The sequence below is a fragment of the Engystomops pustulosus genome, chromosome 1 (genome assembly GCF_040894005.1).
Source record: "Engystomops pustulosus chromosome 1, aEngPut4.maternal, whole genome shotgun sequence".
NCBI lineage: Eukaryota > Metazoa > Chordata > Amphibia > Anura > Leptodactylidae > Engystomops > Engystomops pustulosus.
This window is the reverse complement of record NC_092411.1, coordinates 118,519,163-118,536,822: the sequence shown is the minus strand read 5'-3', so window position 1 is coordinate 118,536,822 and position 17,660 is coordinate 118,519,163. Positions and strand designations below refer to the sequence as shown.

Below are 17,660 nucleotides of genomic sequence, written 5' to 3'. Positions count from 1 at the left end.
TTAAAGAGGTCTGAATACTTTATGTACCCACTGTATAAGATTCAATGCCTCTAGTCAGCAGATATATTTAACATGCAAGATGATAATTTAACCATGTCAGACATGAACACTACCTGCTGCCAGATCTGTACAAAACTGATAGGTTAAAGGTTTGCTTAAATTTTTTTAATGTGTGTAGGCTCTTGGAGTGTTGATTGACCATGTTGGCCAAACCAAACAAGTCTGCCTGGGCCCATGGGTGAAACCTGTTGGCTGCCAGAATGACAAGTAGTACATATAAACAAGGGTTTTTATCAGTATAGAACAAGCAATAGGAAAGAGCAAAGGGTAATTGTATTAGTATGTCTTTTTCTTACTGAACCCTCATTTTTTATATACATAGTACTACAGTTATTACTTATAATGGTCTTTGTGTTTTGATGTATAAAAAGTTGTATGTTATTTTATGAAAATTGGATGCAAATTTATCCACGTCAGTATTTAAATAGTTCTTGTTTTGAATAGCAAACATGTGGCACAGGAATATAAAGTATATTCTTGTAATGACAGCTTCCTGGCGACATGAACACTTTATAGGACAATACATGGTAGATGTATATAGCTATACTGAAACCATTCTGCAGTTAGAGAAGCCTGTGGGCTTATATAACCATAACGGTCCTTATGGCAGCTTCAACACCACCGCCAGTGTCTACAGAGCTTATCAACAGTCGTTTAGATGATACCAGGCACACCCAACCTGGCTACAGCTCAACCTAAAGATAGTAGGCTTTATTCAGCTACTTTTTTGTGACAGTGTTTTTTGCTTGTCAAATAATGTTGTTGCAACATTTGCAATGAAAACTGTTATTTGGGTGGCACTTTTTAGACATATTGGCCCACATTTTCTGCGAAGCTTGCGCCAGTTTTCGGGCGGACTTTGCACGTTCTTTTCGCATGCTACACAATTGCGGCGCAATTCTGCACTGAAATGGGCGTTCTGGTGCTCCTTCGAACCGTGCGCCACATTTATCATGCAAAGTTTGACAGAATTGTGTCGCAAGCCCTATGTTAAAGGTGCACCAATAAAAAAGTGGTAGTGGCAGTGCAGGGAGCACCAGATTCATGATGAACGTGCGTCAAAAATCTAGAATCTACCCCTCCTTGTACTCTACACAGGAAAACTGTACATAGTGCAGTTTGCACTGCTTTTAGTAAATGTGGGCCGTTGTTTATGACGTAAACAAAATTTGTGTACAAGCAGTTTGCACGTTCTTTCTAGTGCAAAGTCAGACAGAAAAGTGGTGCAAACACGTTGATAAACGTGGGTAAATTGGATACAAGAATGTGAAACAAAAGCAAAGAAGTTAGCAAAAATATGCAAATGTTTTTTCCTCAAAAATGCTGAGTGTCAAACCACCCTTATATACTTACTAACATGACACTTTGCCCTGTCTCAAATTTGTTGTATAATTAGGTCCAATGAATTAAATTCATTTTAGAAAGAGATCTGTGATAAATTTTTCCCTATATTAAATTATAAAATTTCCATTCTGTAATTACTGTTGCATTTATCGACTCCTTACTAACTTTCCTATTTACTAACTTTTATTGTGTTTTTGGCCACCTGGGCTGAAAACAGTAGCTGCATAAATAGGGATGGCATAAATTGTAGAGCAAAATGGTACAAGGCTCCAGAATGGCAAGTTATCATCTAAGCACTTCAATGCTTGTTTATTCTGTGTTCCATGTAGCTTCAATTCCTTGAAACAAATGGCACAATGATAAAAAGAACACATCTTGTGTGTTTGTCTGGTCAATGATAACATGTAAAAGTTCCTAGAATATAGATGTGTACTTTATATCTTGCTGTTACAAAACCCCCTGTATAACTGTCACTAACCTGCTTAGTAATGCTCAGAAATTACCATTAAATGTTGTTTTGGTTAATGGTGTTGGAGAGTCTGCCGACCTTGGGCAGTCCATACTTGGGTACGCTTACCACAAAATGTACCTCTGCACGTAACCCCAGAAAGCAACTGTTGTAAATGAGGATATCTGCTACTAAATGTTCAATCTGCAGCGCCACCACAGGGGAAATCTAAACATTACGCAAGGCATATTCATATCACACCTAAATAACATTGATGGTTATGTTATATAGAATTGTTTCCCCTAAATCCCTTTCTCATCCAATCTCTTCCCTTTCTTGGTTGAAATTGATGGACACGTGTATTTTTTTCAACCATATAAACTATGAAATTACTAATTATACTGTGTAATGCAAGAAAACAAAGGCCTTTCAGTACTAGATAAGCTCTCTGTTTATGTATTATTATCTCTGTTTATGTATGTATTTTCGTAAAGACTGGAACACTGAATGGCTTATAGGGGTTGTCCACTTTTAGCAAAAGAGCTATTTGTTATAAGGAGCCGTGCACCTGTGTGACATCACATGACCATAAACTGGTTTTTATCCACAGGAAGTAAATAATGAACCTTCCTGTTGAATCTCTGCAAGCAGAGATATAGAAAAGCATGAGGAATTGATGCAGAAAGTATATTGGAAAATAGTTGAAAAAATGTCTTTACACTAATCAAATTAATTATTTGCATAAAGTGGATAACCCCTTTAAATTAAGAAAGTCTCCATCCTTGCCAAAAGCTCAGTTGGGGTGTTATCTTCTATTGTATTTCTGTCTATGATGAAAAGTTGCTTATTCAGAAAAAGCAAGTGTTGGTGTATTATTAGTGGCTTATATTATGCTATGATAAGTGCTTATACCTACTGCCATAAAGTAGCTTTTGCACATTAGAGGGGAGATTTATAAAACAGGAAACATGTCTTTATTTCTTTCAGTAACTAGTTAAAGTAGCCAGTTAAATCACAACTTTTATTCTTCATTTTCCCCATTTAACAAATCATACAGAAAAACAGGGATGCCCATAATATATAATAATTCATGAAAATTCTTTATTTAAGAAATAGGGTACATACATTTAAAAACATTTAAAAAGGCACTTTACTGTGCCAAAACAAACCAGCAAGTCCCGTGCCTGATGTAACGATAACATAATAAGGGTGTATGTACAGCTATAAATAATTAAGAAGAGAGTAAAAGGTAAATCCACAAGTGTGGTGTAAATAAGCTGTATAGTAAATCAAACCATAGTTACCTAAGTGTATAGGTTGGGCACCGGGGGCTGGAGCGATCCCCACGCGTTTCGCCTGCGAGCCAGGCTTCCTCAGGGGTGCCAGAGAATGTGAGAAATGAAATTATATAGTCCTCCTGCCCCCGGACATCCGGCATGGACCAACCGCGTATTGCGGTTCAAAGATGCGGCGTGCGTGTCATATACCGGAAGTGTGTAAGTCACATGCACATCCGGGACCGGATATGACGTCTGCCCAGAGTGTGATGATGCGGATTATAGCGCATGCGCAGATGGCGTGACAGACCCGAAAGTCTTGTCACGTACTTTAAAATATAAGACATTCATTCCACGTTATAGCGCATGCATAAGAGCATAGCTGCGTGTATCGCAAAAGGTGAAAAATATACAACACAAGCCCATTGGTTGTATGTTATTATGTAGAAAATAGCCAATAACATAGCTTATCAGGGAGGTGTTACGAACAATTAATTATTAATAATGAAATAAATAAAGTGCAAAAGAGGTGCAAATAAAAAATGGGATATCTGAGTGCTTTCTAAACCGTATATACAGGTAAGTAATATAAAGTGCCTGAGTGCATGATGAAGATTAAAAGAGGGGACTGTATAGTATAAGGTGCATTCATAATGCACCTTATACTATACAGTCCCCTCTTTTAATCTTCATCATGCACTCAGGCACTTTATATTACTTACCTGTATATACGGTTTAGAAAGCACTCAGATATCCCATTTTTTATTTGCACCTCTTTTGCACTTTATTTATTTCATTATTAATAATTAATTGTTCGTAACACCTCCCTGATAAGCTATGTTATTGGCTATTTTCTACATAATAACATACAACCAATGGGCTTGTGTTGTATATTTTTCACCTTTTGCGATACACGCAGCTATGCTCTTATGCATGCGCTATAACGTGGAATGAATGTCTTATATTTTAAAGTACGTGACAAGACTTTCGGGTCTGTCACGCCATCTGCGCATGCGCTATAATCCGCATCATCACACTCTGGGCAGACGTCATATCCGGTCCCGGATGTGCATGTGACTTACACACTTCCGGTATACGACACGCACGCCGCATCTTTGAACCGCAATACGCGGTTGATCCATGCCGGATGTCCGGGGGCAGGAGGACTATATAATTTCATTTCTCACATTCTCTGGCACCCCTGAGGAAGCCTGGCTCGCAGGCGAAACGCGTGGGGATCGCTCCAGCCCCCGGTGCCCAACCTATACACTTAGGTAACTATGGTTTGATTTACTATACAGCTTATTTACACCACACTTGTGGATTTACCTTTTACTCTCTTCTTAATTATTTATAGCTGTATATACACCCTTATTATGTTATCGTTACATCAGGCACGGGACTTGCTGGTTTGTTTTGGCACAGTAAAGTGCCTTTTTAAATGTTTTTAAATGTATGTACCCTATTTCTTAAATAAAGAATTTTCATGAATTATTATATATTATGGGCATCCCTGTTTTTCTGTATGATTTGATACATTCCATTTGGATGCCAATAAATTATTACCTTTAGACCCTACTCCACATATATATTACATTTTCCCCATTTAACTGGCAAGATGACATTGCTTTCCTGACAAAGGAAGTGCTTGCAACCAAGCTCAATTCATCTATAAACAGCTTGGCTGCAATACCAGGACAAGCCATGGCCAGGTTTGGTGATGTTTTTGAAAGAAAGCAGCCATATTTTTTAAACTCCAGACAACCCCTTTAAGCTATGCAACTAGTAATGAATATTCTGTCTATTTAAACAGGTGTTGGAAAGTTTCAAGATTATGGACTACAGCCTGCTCCTTGGGGTTCATGTACTTGACCGTCCACCCAAAGAAAAAGAAGGAGAGACTTCTCATTATTCTATAGATAATAAACGTCCATCAGTACAGAAAGTTCTGTATTCCACAGCCTTAGAGTCTATACAGGGCCCCGGGAAGGCTGTTGATGCAGTCACAAAGGAAAACACGTAAGGCTTTTTAAATTTATTGGTAAAGTGATGCATCTTGCAGCTAAAGTCCTAAGCCAGAACACAAACCGACAGAGCAGAGTCCTGATCAGCCTGTTGGTGAAAGACTTTACAGCAATATTAAATGCAGGAGATACAAAGCACGGGACAACCTTATTGAGAAACAAAATTATTATGGACTAATTGGAAAAATAAGAATTACTTTTAAAGTTTTTTAGGGATGTACAGATCCATGACCTATAAACCTGCACAGTACTAAAGAATATTAGTTGTGGTGCTGTAGACATTACTGACATGTATTTATAAAAAAATAATACTAACTTTTATTCATATAGTGCCAATATAACGGTGTGCGCTACATAATTAAAGAATTATTATTATCATTATTAACATTACAGACACCACATGGTTTTTTCTAGCTATGGGACCCTGTTACCATTTGACTACAGGTGGTCCCTTACTTAAGAACCCCGACCCCTAGTTACAAACGGACCATTGGATGTTGATGATTTACTGTTCTTTAGCCCTAGGCTTCAATGATCAGCTGTAACATCTATCAAAGGTATCTGCAATTAAGCTTTATTGTTAATCCTGGTTCATTTTTTAAATCCAATTGTCACAGAGACCAAAAAATTTGGCTTTGGATGCAATTATAAAATATACAGTCCCAACTTACATACAAATTCTACTGAAGAACAAACCTACAGAACCTATCATGTGTGCAACCCGGGGACTGCCTTGTATACACAAAAACTTTAAAACTGTAAAAATTAATAGATGGTAATTGATGTAATGATGGAATATTTCTCATTATCAAATTGCATAATTTGGATAAACTCTTACTGACCATAAGTTATGTTTTAGCCACTTAAAATATGACAATGTTCTCATTTCTTAAATAGGATGGGTGGTATTCCTGCTAAAAACCATAAGGGAGAGAGAATGCTGCTTTTTATGGGTATTATCGATATTCTCCAGTCTTACAGGTATATAATGTACTTTGTTTACTAAAATTCTGTTGCATTTAAAGGACTCTTAAATGTTTCAATAGTTCTTTCTGACTGAAGAAACACAAAGAGCATTGATAACTACAGATATATTGTTTTATCCTTAGGTTAATAAAGAAATTGGAACATTCATGGAAAGCTTTAGTTTATGATGGGGTGAGTTTCTCTGTCTGAAATATATTTACTAAAACAGTAAATTGTTGGCCTTCCTTCATTCTTGTTTTGTGCCTACAATACCTTGCTTTGAATATACTTACATAAAGGAGTTGACTCACAAGAGTAGCCCTATTCTTATTCCATTGAATGGATTGATAGGACACATATTAATACAGCTCAATTACAGATGCTCCTCACTATGACCATATAGTGAGGTTGAACTAAGAGGCTCTGAACTCCTATTCTAGGTTTTTGTGACATTCAAGATAGGTGATAAATATCTGTTGTGGGGAAAGCCCTTTAAGGAAGTCTTCAATAAAGAATCTAATGCATTTTGGTTATCATAGACTCAACTTGAGTCAACTGGAGAGAGAATATTCTGTACTGTTAATGTAAATACAATGAAACCTCTGCCAAAGGCCATTTCTTTGATTAGACTAGTCCTTTAATCAAACCTGATGACCTGTGACATATTTTTTGTTCTTTAAAAATACCACTCTTCTAGAAGACCATTTTCAGTACAGTTTAGGTAGTTGTCTGAAAGAGGCTTCATTGTACTTCACTATATATTAGGGTGTTCAGATGGCAGAACAAAACTGACTACTGTCACCTGCTAACCTGGTCAATAATATGTCAACAAACTTTTCAGAAATCAGTAGTACAAGTGACTATGCAAAACTTTCTTATATGTCTTATCAGCAAATGTGCATCCTTATCCACTTACTTTGGCTCTTAAACTCCCATCTTCCCTCCTTACCTGACTCACAGAAGCAATGTATCCTCTTCTACAAAATAAAGGCTACAAGTCATATGATGCCCAGTGTTATTCTCATGTACACACAGTGGTCTATTGATTTCTGCAAAGTTTGTTGAAAGTTTAGATGTTAGATCACTATGAATATTCAGCAAATTTTTAGATATCACACACCTTCCCCCCTCATAGCAAGAAGTATTTTATTGACACTCGAAAGAATAAATAGCCTGGGAAGTTCAATTATATGGTAGACATGGGCAAACATTTGTTCTCAATACACACCTTGTATGACAACATGCCTTCTAGTTGCTAAGAGATCTTTCCATTTAAACAGTTTTGTATCTAAACTTAAAGCTCACAAAGTCAGTTCCATAATGCTTGACCCTTCTGTAAAGATAGTAAAAGTCTTTGGAACATACTTTATATCTAGCTATATCTTACATTGCTCCATAGGTCAAAACAGGTCTTGGTAGGCAACACAAAATAAGATCTTGCTGGATGGATGGGCTTTATTCTTCCCGTTAAAGCAATCCACTGGATTTACTTTAAAAATCCCCCAGGGAGCTAAGCGAGAATCTTGTATAACAGGATTTGCTTTCACAAGAATTTCATTGGGAAAAACTGTTCTCATGGGCTTATCAGAGGAATTTGCATTAGCAGGATTTACTGTTTTATAACATGAATGCTTGTTATTTTCTTTCTAGGACACAGTGTCAGTCCATAGACCAAGTTTTTATGCAGATAGATTTTTGAAGTTTATGAACTCCAGGGTCTTTAAAAAAGTCCAAGGTAAAAAATTGTATATATATGTCATTGTATTTTTACTTCCAGTAACTAACTTTTAAAGTATATATGAAATTTTTACATTTTAAAATTATGCGAATGAGGGCTCTGGTGGGATGTGCCAGAGCTACTCCATGCTGTAGCTTTACAGTCTGTTACACTGTGAGGTTGCACTACATTTATTCTGACAGAGTAAAATGTTACTCTGAACATTTTGGAGGATTATGTTTACCAGAGACGGTGTAAAAATGCCATATTTGGGTAATTCTACATTTAAGGACTTAAGCACACTTGCACTTCGGCCATGAACTGCCCGCCAGGACAGTTTCTAGGTATGTTGTTCTACAGATCAAATCTCAAAAAGTCACCCCAGCCCCCTTCCCCAAGGTCATTAAAGTATAAACTATGGTTCTGATTTGAGCATAAACACCAAATTAAAAATGTTAGAGACATGCATTTATGTTTGGATTATAGTGTATGAAGCCCTACCGCAGCCTGTAATATGTAATATGAAGAGGGATGGGCATGGCCTTGGTAGCTCCACCCACCTTCAGGAACAGCCAATGGTCTGTGTATAAAGCAATATCTGTTTTAGAGAATCTTGACTACATGCTTCCTTGATGCTCATACAACTCCTCCCTCACTGCTAATTTCTGAGAGTATTGCTGTGCAGCTATTCACATGGCAACCACAGGAATTTATAGGCCTATGTGGCCTATTCAAAGAAGTAAAACTCCTGCACAAGCATCTATGAAGCTTGTACAGACGTTAATGTCACCTCTGTGCTAATTTGTAATAAATTTAAGAAGTCATTTGAGTGCACATAAAGCTGTATCCATTAAGGGTTAACAATTAATATTGAGGTGCAAAGGTATTAGATACACCTGGCCCTACTACCCCCTACTGGGGGTACAAAATCCACTTAAAGTCACTTCCAAAGATTCCAGTAATAAAAATGGTACAGAGTAGGGGTGCATTGGAATTTTAGATCAACCTCTTTTTATCAGATCCTTATATATATATATATATATATATATATATATATATATATATATATCATCAATATATTATACCCAATCTCCGTCTTGTAAACAAATTTGTGTAGCTTCTCATTCTCAATAGCATGCTGTTTGTAGACTGTACTAAATATACACTATTACAGGTCTCCTTTAAGTGCAATAACTGCTCTTGTTAGCTATAGATAATAAATGGAATGATGGTGAATAAAGTAGATAAGTCTATGTTCCTCATCATCGCTTATATCAACTTTATGATTTCATATTTAATCGGACATCCTAATATAAAAGCCACACATCATTGTATTCAATTTTTAAAGATGTTTTCTTACACTTTGATACTTTACAAATGATAATTGTATTCTAAATAATAAAGTGAAATTCATTGTAAAGTAGGTCCTTGACCAAGGATGAAACACCAAGGAGTAACATGCAATTTCTCTTCCCCAGCTATAAAGTCATCACCTTCTAAGCGACGGTGCAATTCTATTCCAGCTTTGAAGTCTTCATCACAGGAGATATTGTCTGCCAACACACATGAGTCCATAGAAGAGAAGAACAACAAGATGACAGAAGGTCAGAGTTTCACCAGTTTGGATGAAGAGGGTAAGAAGAATCAGGTGACAGATTGCAGAGAAACTGCCCCATTTCAGCAATGTTTACTGCCAATTCCAGAAAAAACATTCTTAGGTTTCTAAAAGCATAGTGTAAAGAATCGATAGCCAGAGAATTTTACTTCTATACCCAGTGTGAGTTTTTTGACAGCTTTGTCTGCCTCCATGCCAAACATCTTTAAAGGTACTCCAGCTTTTACACCAGTAAGACCTTTCTAGCATTCCACTTTTTTCTGTTTAACTCACTCACTGGGCTATGAAAGACCCATCCAAAGTCATATGCAAATGAGCTAAGAAGAGTCACTTTTAAAAACTGAGTGCGTCTTTCTTCTTTGGCTCTTTGTAACATGCTTATGGTATCATATTAAAGCAAATATTCTCATCTTTCATGTTGCAGCAGTTTGTGTTTCTGTGTGGCACAGCAGTTAAAGACATAGGTTAGAATTTTTCCTAGAAAGCTTGGTTCCAGGTACTACATAGTCCAAGATATGTGTGTCTAAAGTGAAGCTCCTATTTCAACCTTTAGAAGTAACTCATTTCAGTCAAAAGGTGACTTTTTATATGATGTTTTAGCATATTTTATATCTAGGAAAACAAGTGAGTTTTAACATAAAAGATGGAATGATAGAAAGGTCAATTCATACCCTACCTTAGGTAGGTGCTGGTGAGAGTATCCCTTTAAGCAGTAAGAACACAGTTGAATGCTGTAAAAGTAACAGCTCTGCTGCTCTGTTATGGGGAACCATTTATCATGCTTGAAAGACCCACAGGGTTAGGTGTTTTTCAACCCTATACTGATCGATCAAGTAATGACCATTCCTGTCCTCTAAGACACACAAGATATTTATGACTGCTCAGGAGGGCATTGGGATAACTTCATATAGATAGGGACATATCAATGAGTCCTCAAAGGCCCTGATCTAGACAGAATGAACAGATAAAGCTGCTCCCTGCCCCCATTGATCAGATAAATTTGCATATGCTGCATACAAATAATATCTAATAAACCTGTACTTGTTTATTTTTCCAGCATTAAATTCGAGGCAGCGGTCTGACCTTGTGCCAAGCACACCATCCTTGTTTGAGGCTGCTTCCTTAGCAACAACAATATCCTCTTCATCATTGTATGTTGATGATCAGTATCATCATGAAGACACAATTCACTATTCTAGCAGGTAAACAACCATAAAGTAATATCCTTTCTTAACATATGGTATTAGGAAGTTACAGAATAACACAAAGATAGTACCGTTGAAATTCAGGTGTCATTTTTATCAGCCAAATGAATAAGGCTTTGTTCACAATACAATTCCAATACATTTGGTATATTAAGGATTTTTGAATGATTATTATAGAAGGCCCAAACGCCCAGTTCCATTAAACCCAGCAGAGGAGGTCTGAGAGAGATGAAGGACCCCACTGTAAACCTTTGAGGTTGCATATTTGACTAAAATGACTCTTTGCATTTGCCCGTCTCCAACTTCTAAATATAATCATGTCATAGAAGGCAGCATTTATATATAACTTCCAGTTTCTGGCAGCCCACCCATGTCCTATGCCACTGGTTGCCCACCCATGTCCTAATGACTGCAGTAAAGTCAGAGGAGACTGTGGAATCAGCATGAGAAGAGGCTTGGATTTTACATATCTATGCAGGTAGCATGTATTCACATACTGAGACAGATTATAATTTGAGGCTGTGGAGTGTTGGGGGCCCCACATATTCTAAACATCCCATTTACAGTAGCCTTAACCCGCATCAGCAATAAAAATGTGTGGCATTGTACCTAATTTCAGATAATGAAAGAAAGTGTATATACATGTAGAATCACCTTCTAATAATTGTTGTTGGGAGTAGTGAAACACTGTAAGATGAGTCAGCACCTCGTGCTGGAAATGATCTTTCATCACACTCCACCCTGCTCGACATTTGGAATCTGAAGCCAGAATATCCTTTCAAATTGGATAAACTTTTTTTGTGAGAAATATATCCTGTTTATGAAAAATATAGTGTTTTTCAATGGCTTTGGTGATTGCAATGACTTTATGTCCTTGTTATATAAATGGTTATTGATCCATATAGATCATTTATTAAATGAGGTTAAACATTTTCAGATATTATAAAAAATATAACATGCTATAGAAAAGAAAAATAAACATGTTAAGTTCTTCGTCAATCAGTGCCCTGACACATTCTGCGTCATCATTGCACATGGTCATGCCAAAAGTATGGTATGTGACCACAAAGATCATGGATTGGTACTTGACAACCTTGTACACTGGTAATATGATGTAATTTCCAATTTTAGTTCATTCAAGGGGATTCTTAGAACTTTCATTTTGATCACAGATCATTTTCCAGGCACCCCCCCTGATCAACTGAATAATTCTGCTGTTCTGAAAGAATTCAAGGTTGCAAACAATGGATTAATGTCTCATTGCAGACTTCAAAATGTCTCAAAAGCTTGAAACTTCACTTTTCACTTTGGACTTACTTCTGATGTTAATCCAGACTACATTCTGAAATGTTTCATTTGAAAGGTTGAATATGTAGGCACAAATCCACTTTAGTCCCCCAGGTGCTCAGGAAAAACTTAGGAACTACTTACAATTGTTTCTGAAACCACAGTCTAAGCCACTATAATAAATCTCATGTGAAAATGACATCTGAAAAGTTACAAAGGTACAGGCAGTCCCCATGTTACGTACAAGATAGGTTCCGTAGGTTTGTTCTTAAGTTGAATTTGTATGTAAGTCGGAACTGTATATTTTATAATTGCAGCTCCAGGCAAATATTTTTGGTCTCTGTGACAATTGGATTTTAAAAATGTTGGGTTGTCATAAGAACCAGGATTAACAATAAAGCTTAATTGTAGACACCTTTGATAACTGTTATAACTGTTTATTGTAGCCTTGGGCTAAAGTATAGAAAATGACCAACATCTAGATGGCCGTTTGTAACTAGGGGTGCTCTTAAATAGGGGACCGCCTGTACTCTAAAACTGCTTAACGATAAATCATTGTGTTCTCATTGTGTCTTAATGAGAACTGCTGGGTGATTTGAAGAGACTTGCAAGAAAAGAGGTTGTCAGGCTTGCAGGTGTGGATCCTCTGGGCCACTGCAAACGATGACGTAAGCCACTACCTGGGACCGGAGTCTAAGTGGTACCCGGTTTTCACCAGAGCCCGCCACAAGGCGGGTTAGACAAGCTGCGGCGTGGTACCACCAGGTCGTTCCTCAGGCGTGACTTGTCTGCAGTGGCGGCCAAGGTAGAAGTACAGAGACGGCAGACAATCTCGTGGTCAAAGTCCAAGCACAATGTCAAAGCAGGCGGCAGAGATGCAACATCAGAGTCTGGTCCGAGGTCAGCAACAGGAGGTCCAAGCAGAAGGGTACGGAAACACAGCACACAGGACAGCAGCATGGAGGAACACTGGTACACAGGAACACGGAGGAGGTCAGGTAACACAGGAACACGGAGGGAGTCAGGAACGCAGGAGACACTGGAACGCAGATAAATCGCAACAGAGCTTTCTCTAAGGCTGTGAGGCACAAAGATCCGTCAAGAGTGTAAGGAAGGTGCAGGGTTTTTAAAGGGGAAGTTATCAGCCAGTGCACCAATTAGCGGTGCACTGGCCCTTTAAATTTCCTGAAGATGCCGCGCGCCCGCCCTAGGAGGCGGGGACGCGCGCGGCCGGAACCTGGCAGCGATTCCGGAGCAGAGAGAGGTGAGTCGCGCCAGCACCGCGCCTACGTGCCCTGGGGAGCACGGTGAGCCCGCGACTCACGATATGGGTCGCGGGACCACCCGTGACAGAGGTAATGCCAATTGGAGTCTAGTAACCAAGGTGATCTCTCACCAGTCACAAGTAGTCTTGGGTCAGGATTTGATCTTTTAACAGTCTCATATATTATTATTATTGCACAATAAAGGCAATTGAATAGAGTCCGGTGCATTTCATGTGCAGGTTCTGTCACTACAAAACTACAGAGTATAGTAAATTAGCACGTATTCTATTACACTATATAATACTCCCTTTGAGATCCTGCAGAAGGGTATATGAAAAGTGAGTGTTAGCCAGCACTACACACATTACTTTGAATATTCTAAACACATGTAAACAGTTATAACATGTGCACACAATCACATTAAGGCCCCTTGCACACCAAAGTATTGGGGGCATTGCGGCAGAAGCAAGATGGCCTCTATAGATGTTTATGGATATGGTGAGTTGGGCGGCGGCACAGAAAAATATAGGACACATCCTATATTTTGCACTATTATGGCTTTCAATGGAGTGGGGTGAGGAGCTCTCACCCCTCCTCTCTCCTACACATGGCTGTATGCTGATCATACATTCAGGTGTAAGGGGCCAAACAAGTCCAACAGCAGAAAGATATGTATGGTTATGAACCTTGCTCAGCTCAGGTGGGCTGCTGCAAGATGGACCCACAACAATATGATATTGATGACCAAATGTAAGAAGAGGCCGTCAATTACAGTCTCAGAAAACAAAAATTCAAATGCAAAGGATTGCAATGACATATTACATGCAGTTTACTGTCATATTAAACAAGCATTTTTCTGACGACACAATAAGGTCATATGTACAGTCTGAAGATGATTGTCAAAGGTTTAAAAAAGGATAGGAAACTGCAAACAGTTCCAGTGCTGGACAGTATATTAAATATAATGTAAAATCCTGCTCCTGACTGCTCATACCCAGAGATAAATGAACTGTATGGCATAAATCATGGTACATTTCCAAAAAAGGTCTGACTGTCTTAGAAACACTCCTGAGATAGAGACTACCTGACAGCAGCTCTCCAAGGAACGCTGCTTATTATCGAAATTAAATTAACTTTGCAAACCTAATCCTTCAGGAAAGAAAAGGCTTCTGAAACAAAATGTTCTCCTGTGTTGCAGTTGGCATGGTAACCTTATAGCGAGAATCTGCCAAAGAGTCTATGACACTAAGTAATTTGGGATAGGAATAAGAATCGCTGTCACACTTGTCTGTTAATGCAAGACTGTGGAGAGTTCTTTATTAGGAGGCTCGCTGCAAACGACCGTATCGGAGCCCGTGAACCAGACGCACAATTAACGGCCAGATCACAGTCCCCATAGAGGTCTGTGGCACCCAGCCACAGTGTGGTGAGCATACTGGGGGTCATTTACTAAGGGCTCGATTCGCGTTTTCCCGACGTGTTACCCAAATATTTCCTATTTGCGCCGATTTCCCCTGAATTGCCCCGGGATTTTGGCGCACGCGGTCAGATTGTGGCGCATCGGCGCTGGCATGCACGTGATGGAAATTGGGGGGCGTGGCCGAACGAAAAAACGGATTCGGAAAAACCGCCGCATTTAAAACAAAAAATGTGTCACGGAGCTTGCACTTACCTTCACTCAGCCTGGCTCGGTGTATTCCAGTGCGTTCCGATGCTCTTCAGCGCAGCAGCGCCACCTGGTGGATGGCGGAGGAACTGCCTTAATAAATCCCGGCCGGACCCGAATCCAGCGCAGAGAACGTGCCGCTGCATCGCGAATGGACTGGGTAAGTAAATATGTCCCACTCTGTCTTGACTTTAAACATTTGCAAAAATAAGTTATATTGAATCTAATTCTACAAAACTGTAAAAAGTAAAAATCTATTCTGCTTCTCCTTCTGTATAATATGCTGCTGTTGATCATAATTTTATTTCCCAGCAACAAGTTCCCTTTAAGAAGGCATTTGTTTACAATGCTCTATAAATTACAGTGAGGTTATTATAAAGGATATACATATTGACCAGTATATAGGTTGTTAATATCAGAAATGCCCCAACCTGCCCAAGACTAAACTGGTTTGGGACTGCTTTTCAAAAACTCAGCCCTGGACAATTTAAATTTACTGGGATTATCATGAAAATTTGAGACAATCCAAGCAAACTTAGGACTGTTGCCAAGTATATGGCAGTTAAGAAAAACAGATATACACTCACCGGCCACTTTATTAGGTACACCATGCTAGTAACGGGTTGGACCCCCTTTTGCCTTCAGAACTGCCTCAATTCTTCGTGGCATAGATTCAACAAGGTGCTGGAAGCATTCCTCAGAGAATGGTCCATATTGACATGATGGCATCACACAGTTGCCGCAGATTTGTCGGCTGCACATCCATGATGCGAATCTCCCGTTCCACCACATCCCAAAGATGCTCTATTGGATTGAGATCTGGTGACTGTGGAGGCCATTTGAGTACAGTGAACTCATTGTCATGTTCAAGAAACCAGTCTGAGATGATTCCAGCTTTATGACATGGCGCATTATCCTGCTGAAAGTAGCCATCAGATGTTGGGTACATTGTGGTCATAAAGGGATGGACATGGTCAGCAACAATACTCAGGTAGGCTGTGGCATTGCAACGATGCTCAATTGGTACCAAGGGGCCCAAAGAGTGCCAAGAAAATATTCCCCACACCATGACACCACCACCACCAGCCTGAACCGTTGATACAAGGCAGGATGGATCCATGCTTTCATGTTGTTGACGCCAAATTCTGACCCTACCATCCGAATGTCGCAGCAGAAATCGAGACTCATCAGACCAGGCAACGTTTGTCCAATCTTCTACTGTCCAATTTCGATGAGCTTGTGCAAATTGTAGCCTCAGTTTCCTGTTCTTAGCTGAAAGGAGTGGCACCCGGTGTGGTCTTCTGCTGCTGTAGCCCATCTGCTTCAAAGTTCAACGTACTGTGCGTTCAGAGATGCTCTTCTGCCTACCTTGGTTGTAACGGGTGGCGATTTAAGTCACTGTTGCCTTTCTATCAGCTCGAACCAGTCTGCCCATTCTCCTCTAACCTCTGGCATCAACAAGGCATTTCCGCCCACAGAACTGCCGCTCACTGGATGTTTTTTCTTTTTCGGACCATTCTCTGTAAACCCTAGAGATGGTTGTGCGTGAAAATCCCAGTAGATCAGCAGTTTCTGAAATACTCAGACCAGCCCTTCTGGCACCAACAACCATGCCACGTTCAAAGGCACTCAAATCACCTTTCTTCCCCATACTGATGCTCGGTTTGAACTGCAGGAGATTGTCTTGACCATGTCTACATGCCTAAATGCACTGAGTTGCCGCCATGTGATTGGCTGATTAGAAATTAAGTTTTAACGAGCAGTTGAACATTTGTACCTAATAAAGTGTCCAGTGAGTGTATATGGTGTTAGGGAAGAAATGTCACACATATCATTAAATAAAGAAACCACTTTTTTACTGTATTGCTTAAAAAGATACCATATGAAGGACCAGTGAAGATCCTTCCACCAGGTTTCTGATGGTACCTTGCGGTTATTATATATAGACAGATGGAGTGAAGATGCAGTGTCACTTGAGAACATTAGTTGCTTCCATAGGAATAATATTATTTGTATTATAGCTTGTTTTTTTTTTCAAAGCCGAAACGTGTTGCCATTGCTTAATAAACATCTTCAAAGAAAGCGCTTTTGGAGAATTAGAGTTGAGCAGCAACCCGCAGATTCAGACTTCAGATAAGGGCAGGATCTTTAACTCTTTAAATACCTCAAAAATATTTCCCTGGATGATTCCCATCCGTAAAGAGATTAGACTCTCCAGTGTTGTCATTAGACACTTTATCTGGCTTCTTTATCTCTGAGCTATCAGTAGCGTACAGAAAGCTGATTTACACAAACAGCTTAAAGCGTAACTAAAGTTTTGACAAAAATTTATAAAGCACTAGTACAGATGATAATAGATAACTTAGTAATATACTGTATTAAAGACATATTTTGATTTGTGTTTCTTTTCCTCTGCCTTTCTAACTTTTATTTAAACAGTTTCTAGAAATCAGCTTTCTTTAAACCAGTGAGATAAAGCAGTCTAATATGGTGCCTAAAAAATTAGCTCCTTACACAGTCCTTGTATAGTCCAATCACTGCAGAGAGCTGAATCATCAAGGCAAATATTCTCTAGGTATGGAAAGAGTCAGTCATTAGTCTTCTTATCTGCCAAAGGTAGACATGACCTTTGAAGGCTATCACATACACTGCTCACTGCAAAAGTAGGATCAGAAAAAAGACACAGAGAAGCGGGATCCTTAATGAACTATATTAAAACGTTTACTGTTATCACTTTCTAGAATAAAAAAAATTACTTCAAAGCTTTAGTTATGCTTTGAATAAGG

General features: G+C 39.0%; 1 protein-coding gene across 4 annotated transcripts in view; it reads left to right on the top strand.

Moving 5' to 3' along the window:
* Positions 1-17,660, top strand: part of PIP5K1B (phosphatidylinositol-4-phosphate 5-kinase type 1 beta) — a 100,475-nt gene that overhangs the window by 71,717 nt on the left and 11,098 nt on the right. For 3 of the 4 annotated variants that reach the window (XM_072151344.1, XM_072151329.1, XM_072151338.1), the window contains exons 8-13: positions 4,943-5,148; positions 6,051-6,134; positions 6,263-6,311; positions 7,770-7,854; positions 9,315-9,470; positions 10,509-10,653. In XM_072151344.1, coding sequence (XP_072007445.1) covers positions 4,943-5,148; positions 6,051-6,134; positions 6,263-6,311; positions 7,770-7,854; positions 9,315-9,470; positions 10,509-10,653 — 725 coding nt within the window. The remainder of the gene's footprint in view (positions 1-4,942; positions 5,149-6,050; positions 6,135-6,262; positions 6,312-7,769; positions 7,855-9,314; positions 9,471-10,508; positions 10,654-17,660) is intronic. The other variant, XM_072151354.1, reaches the window with a different exon arrangement.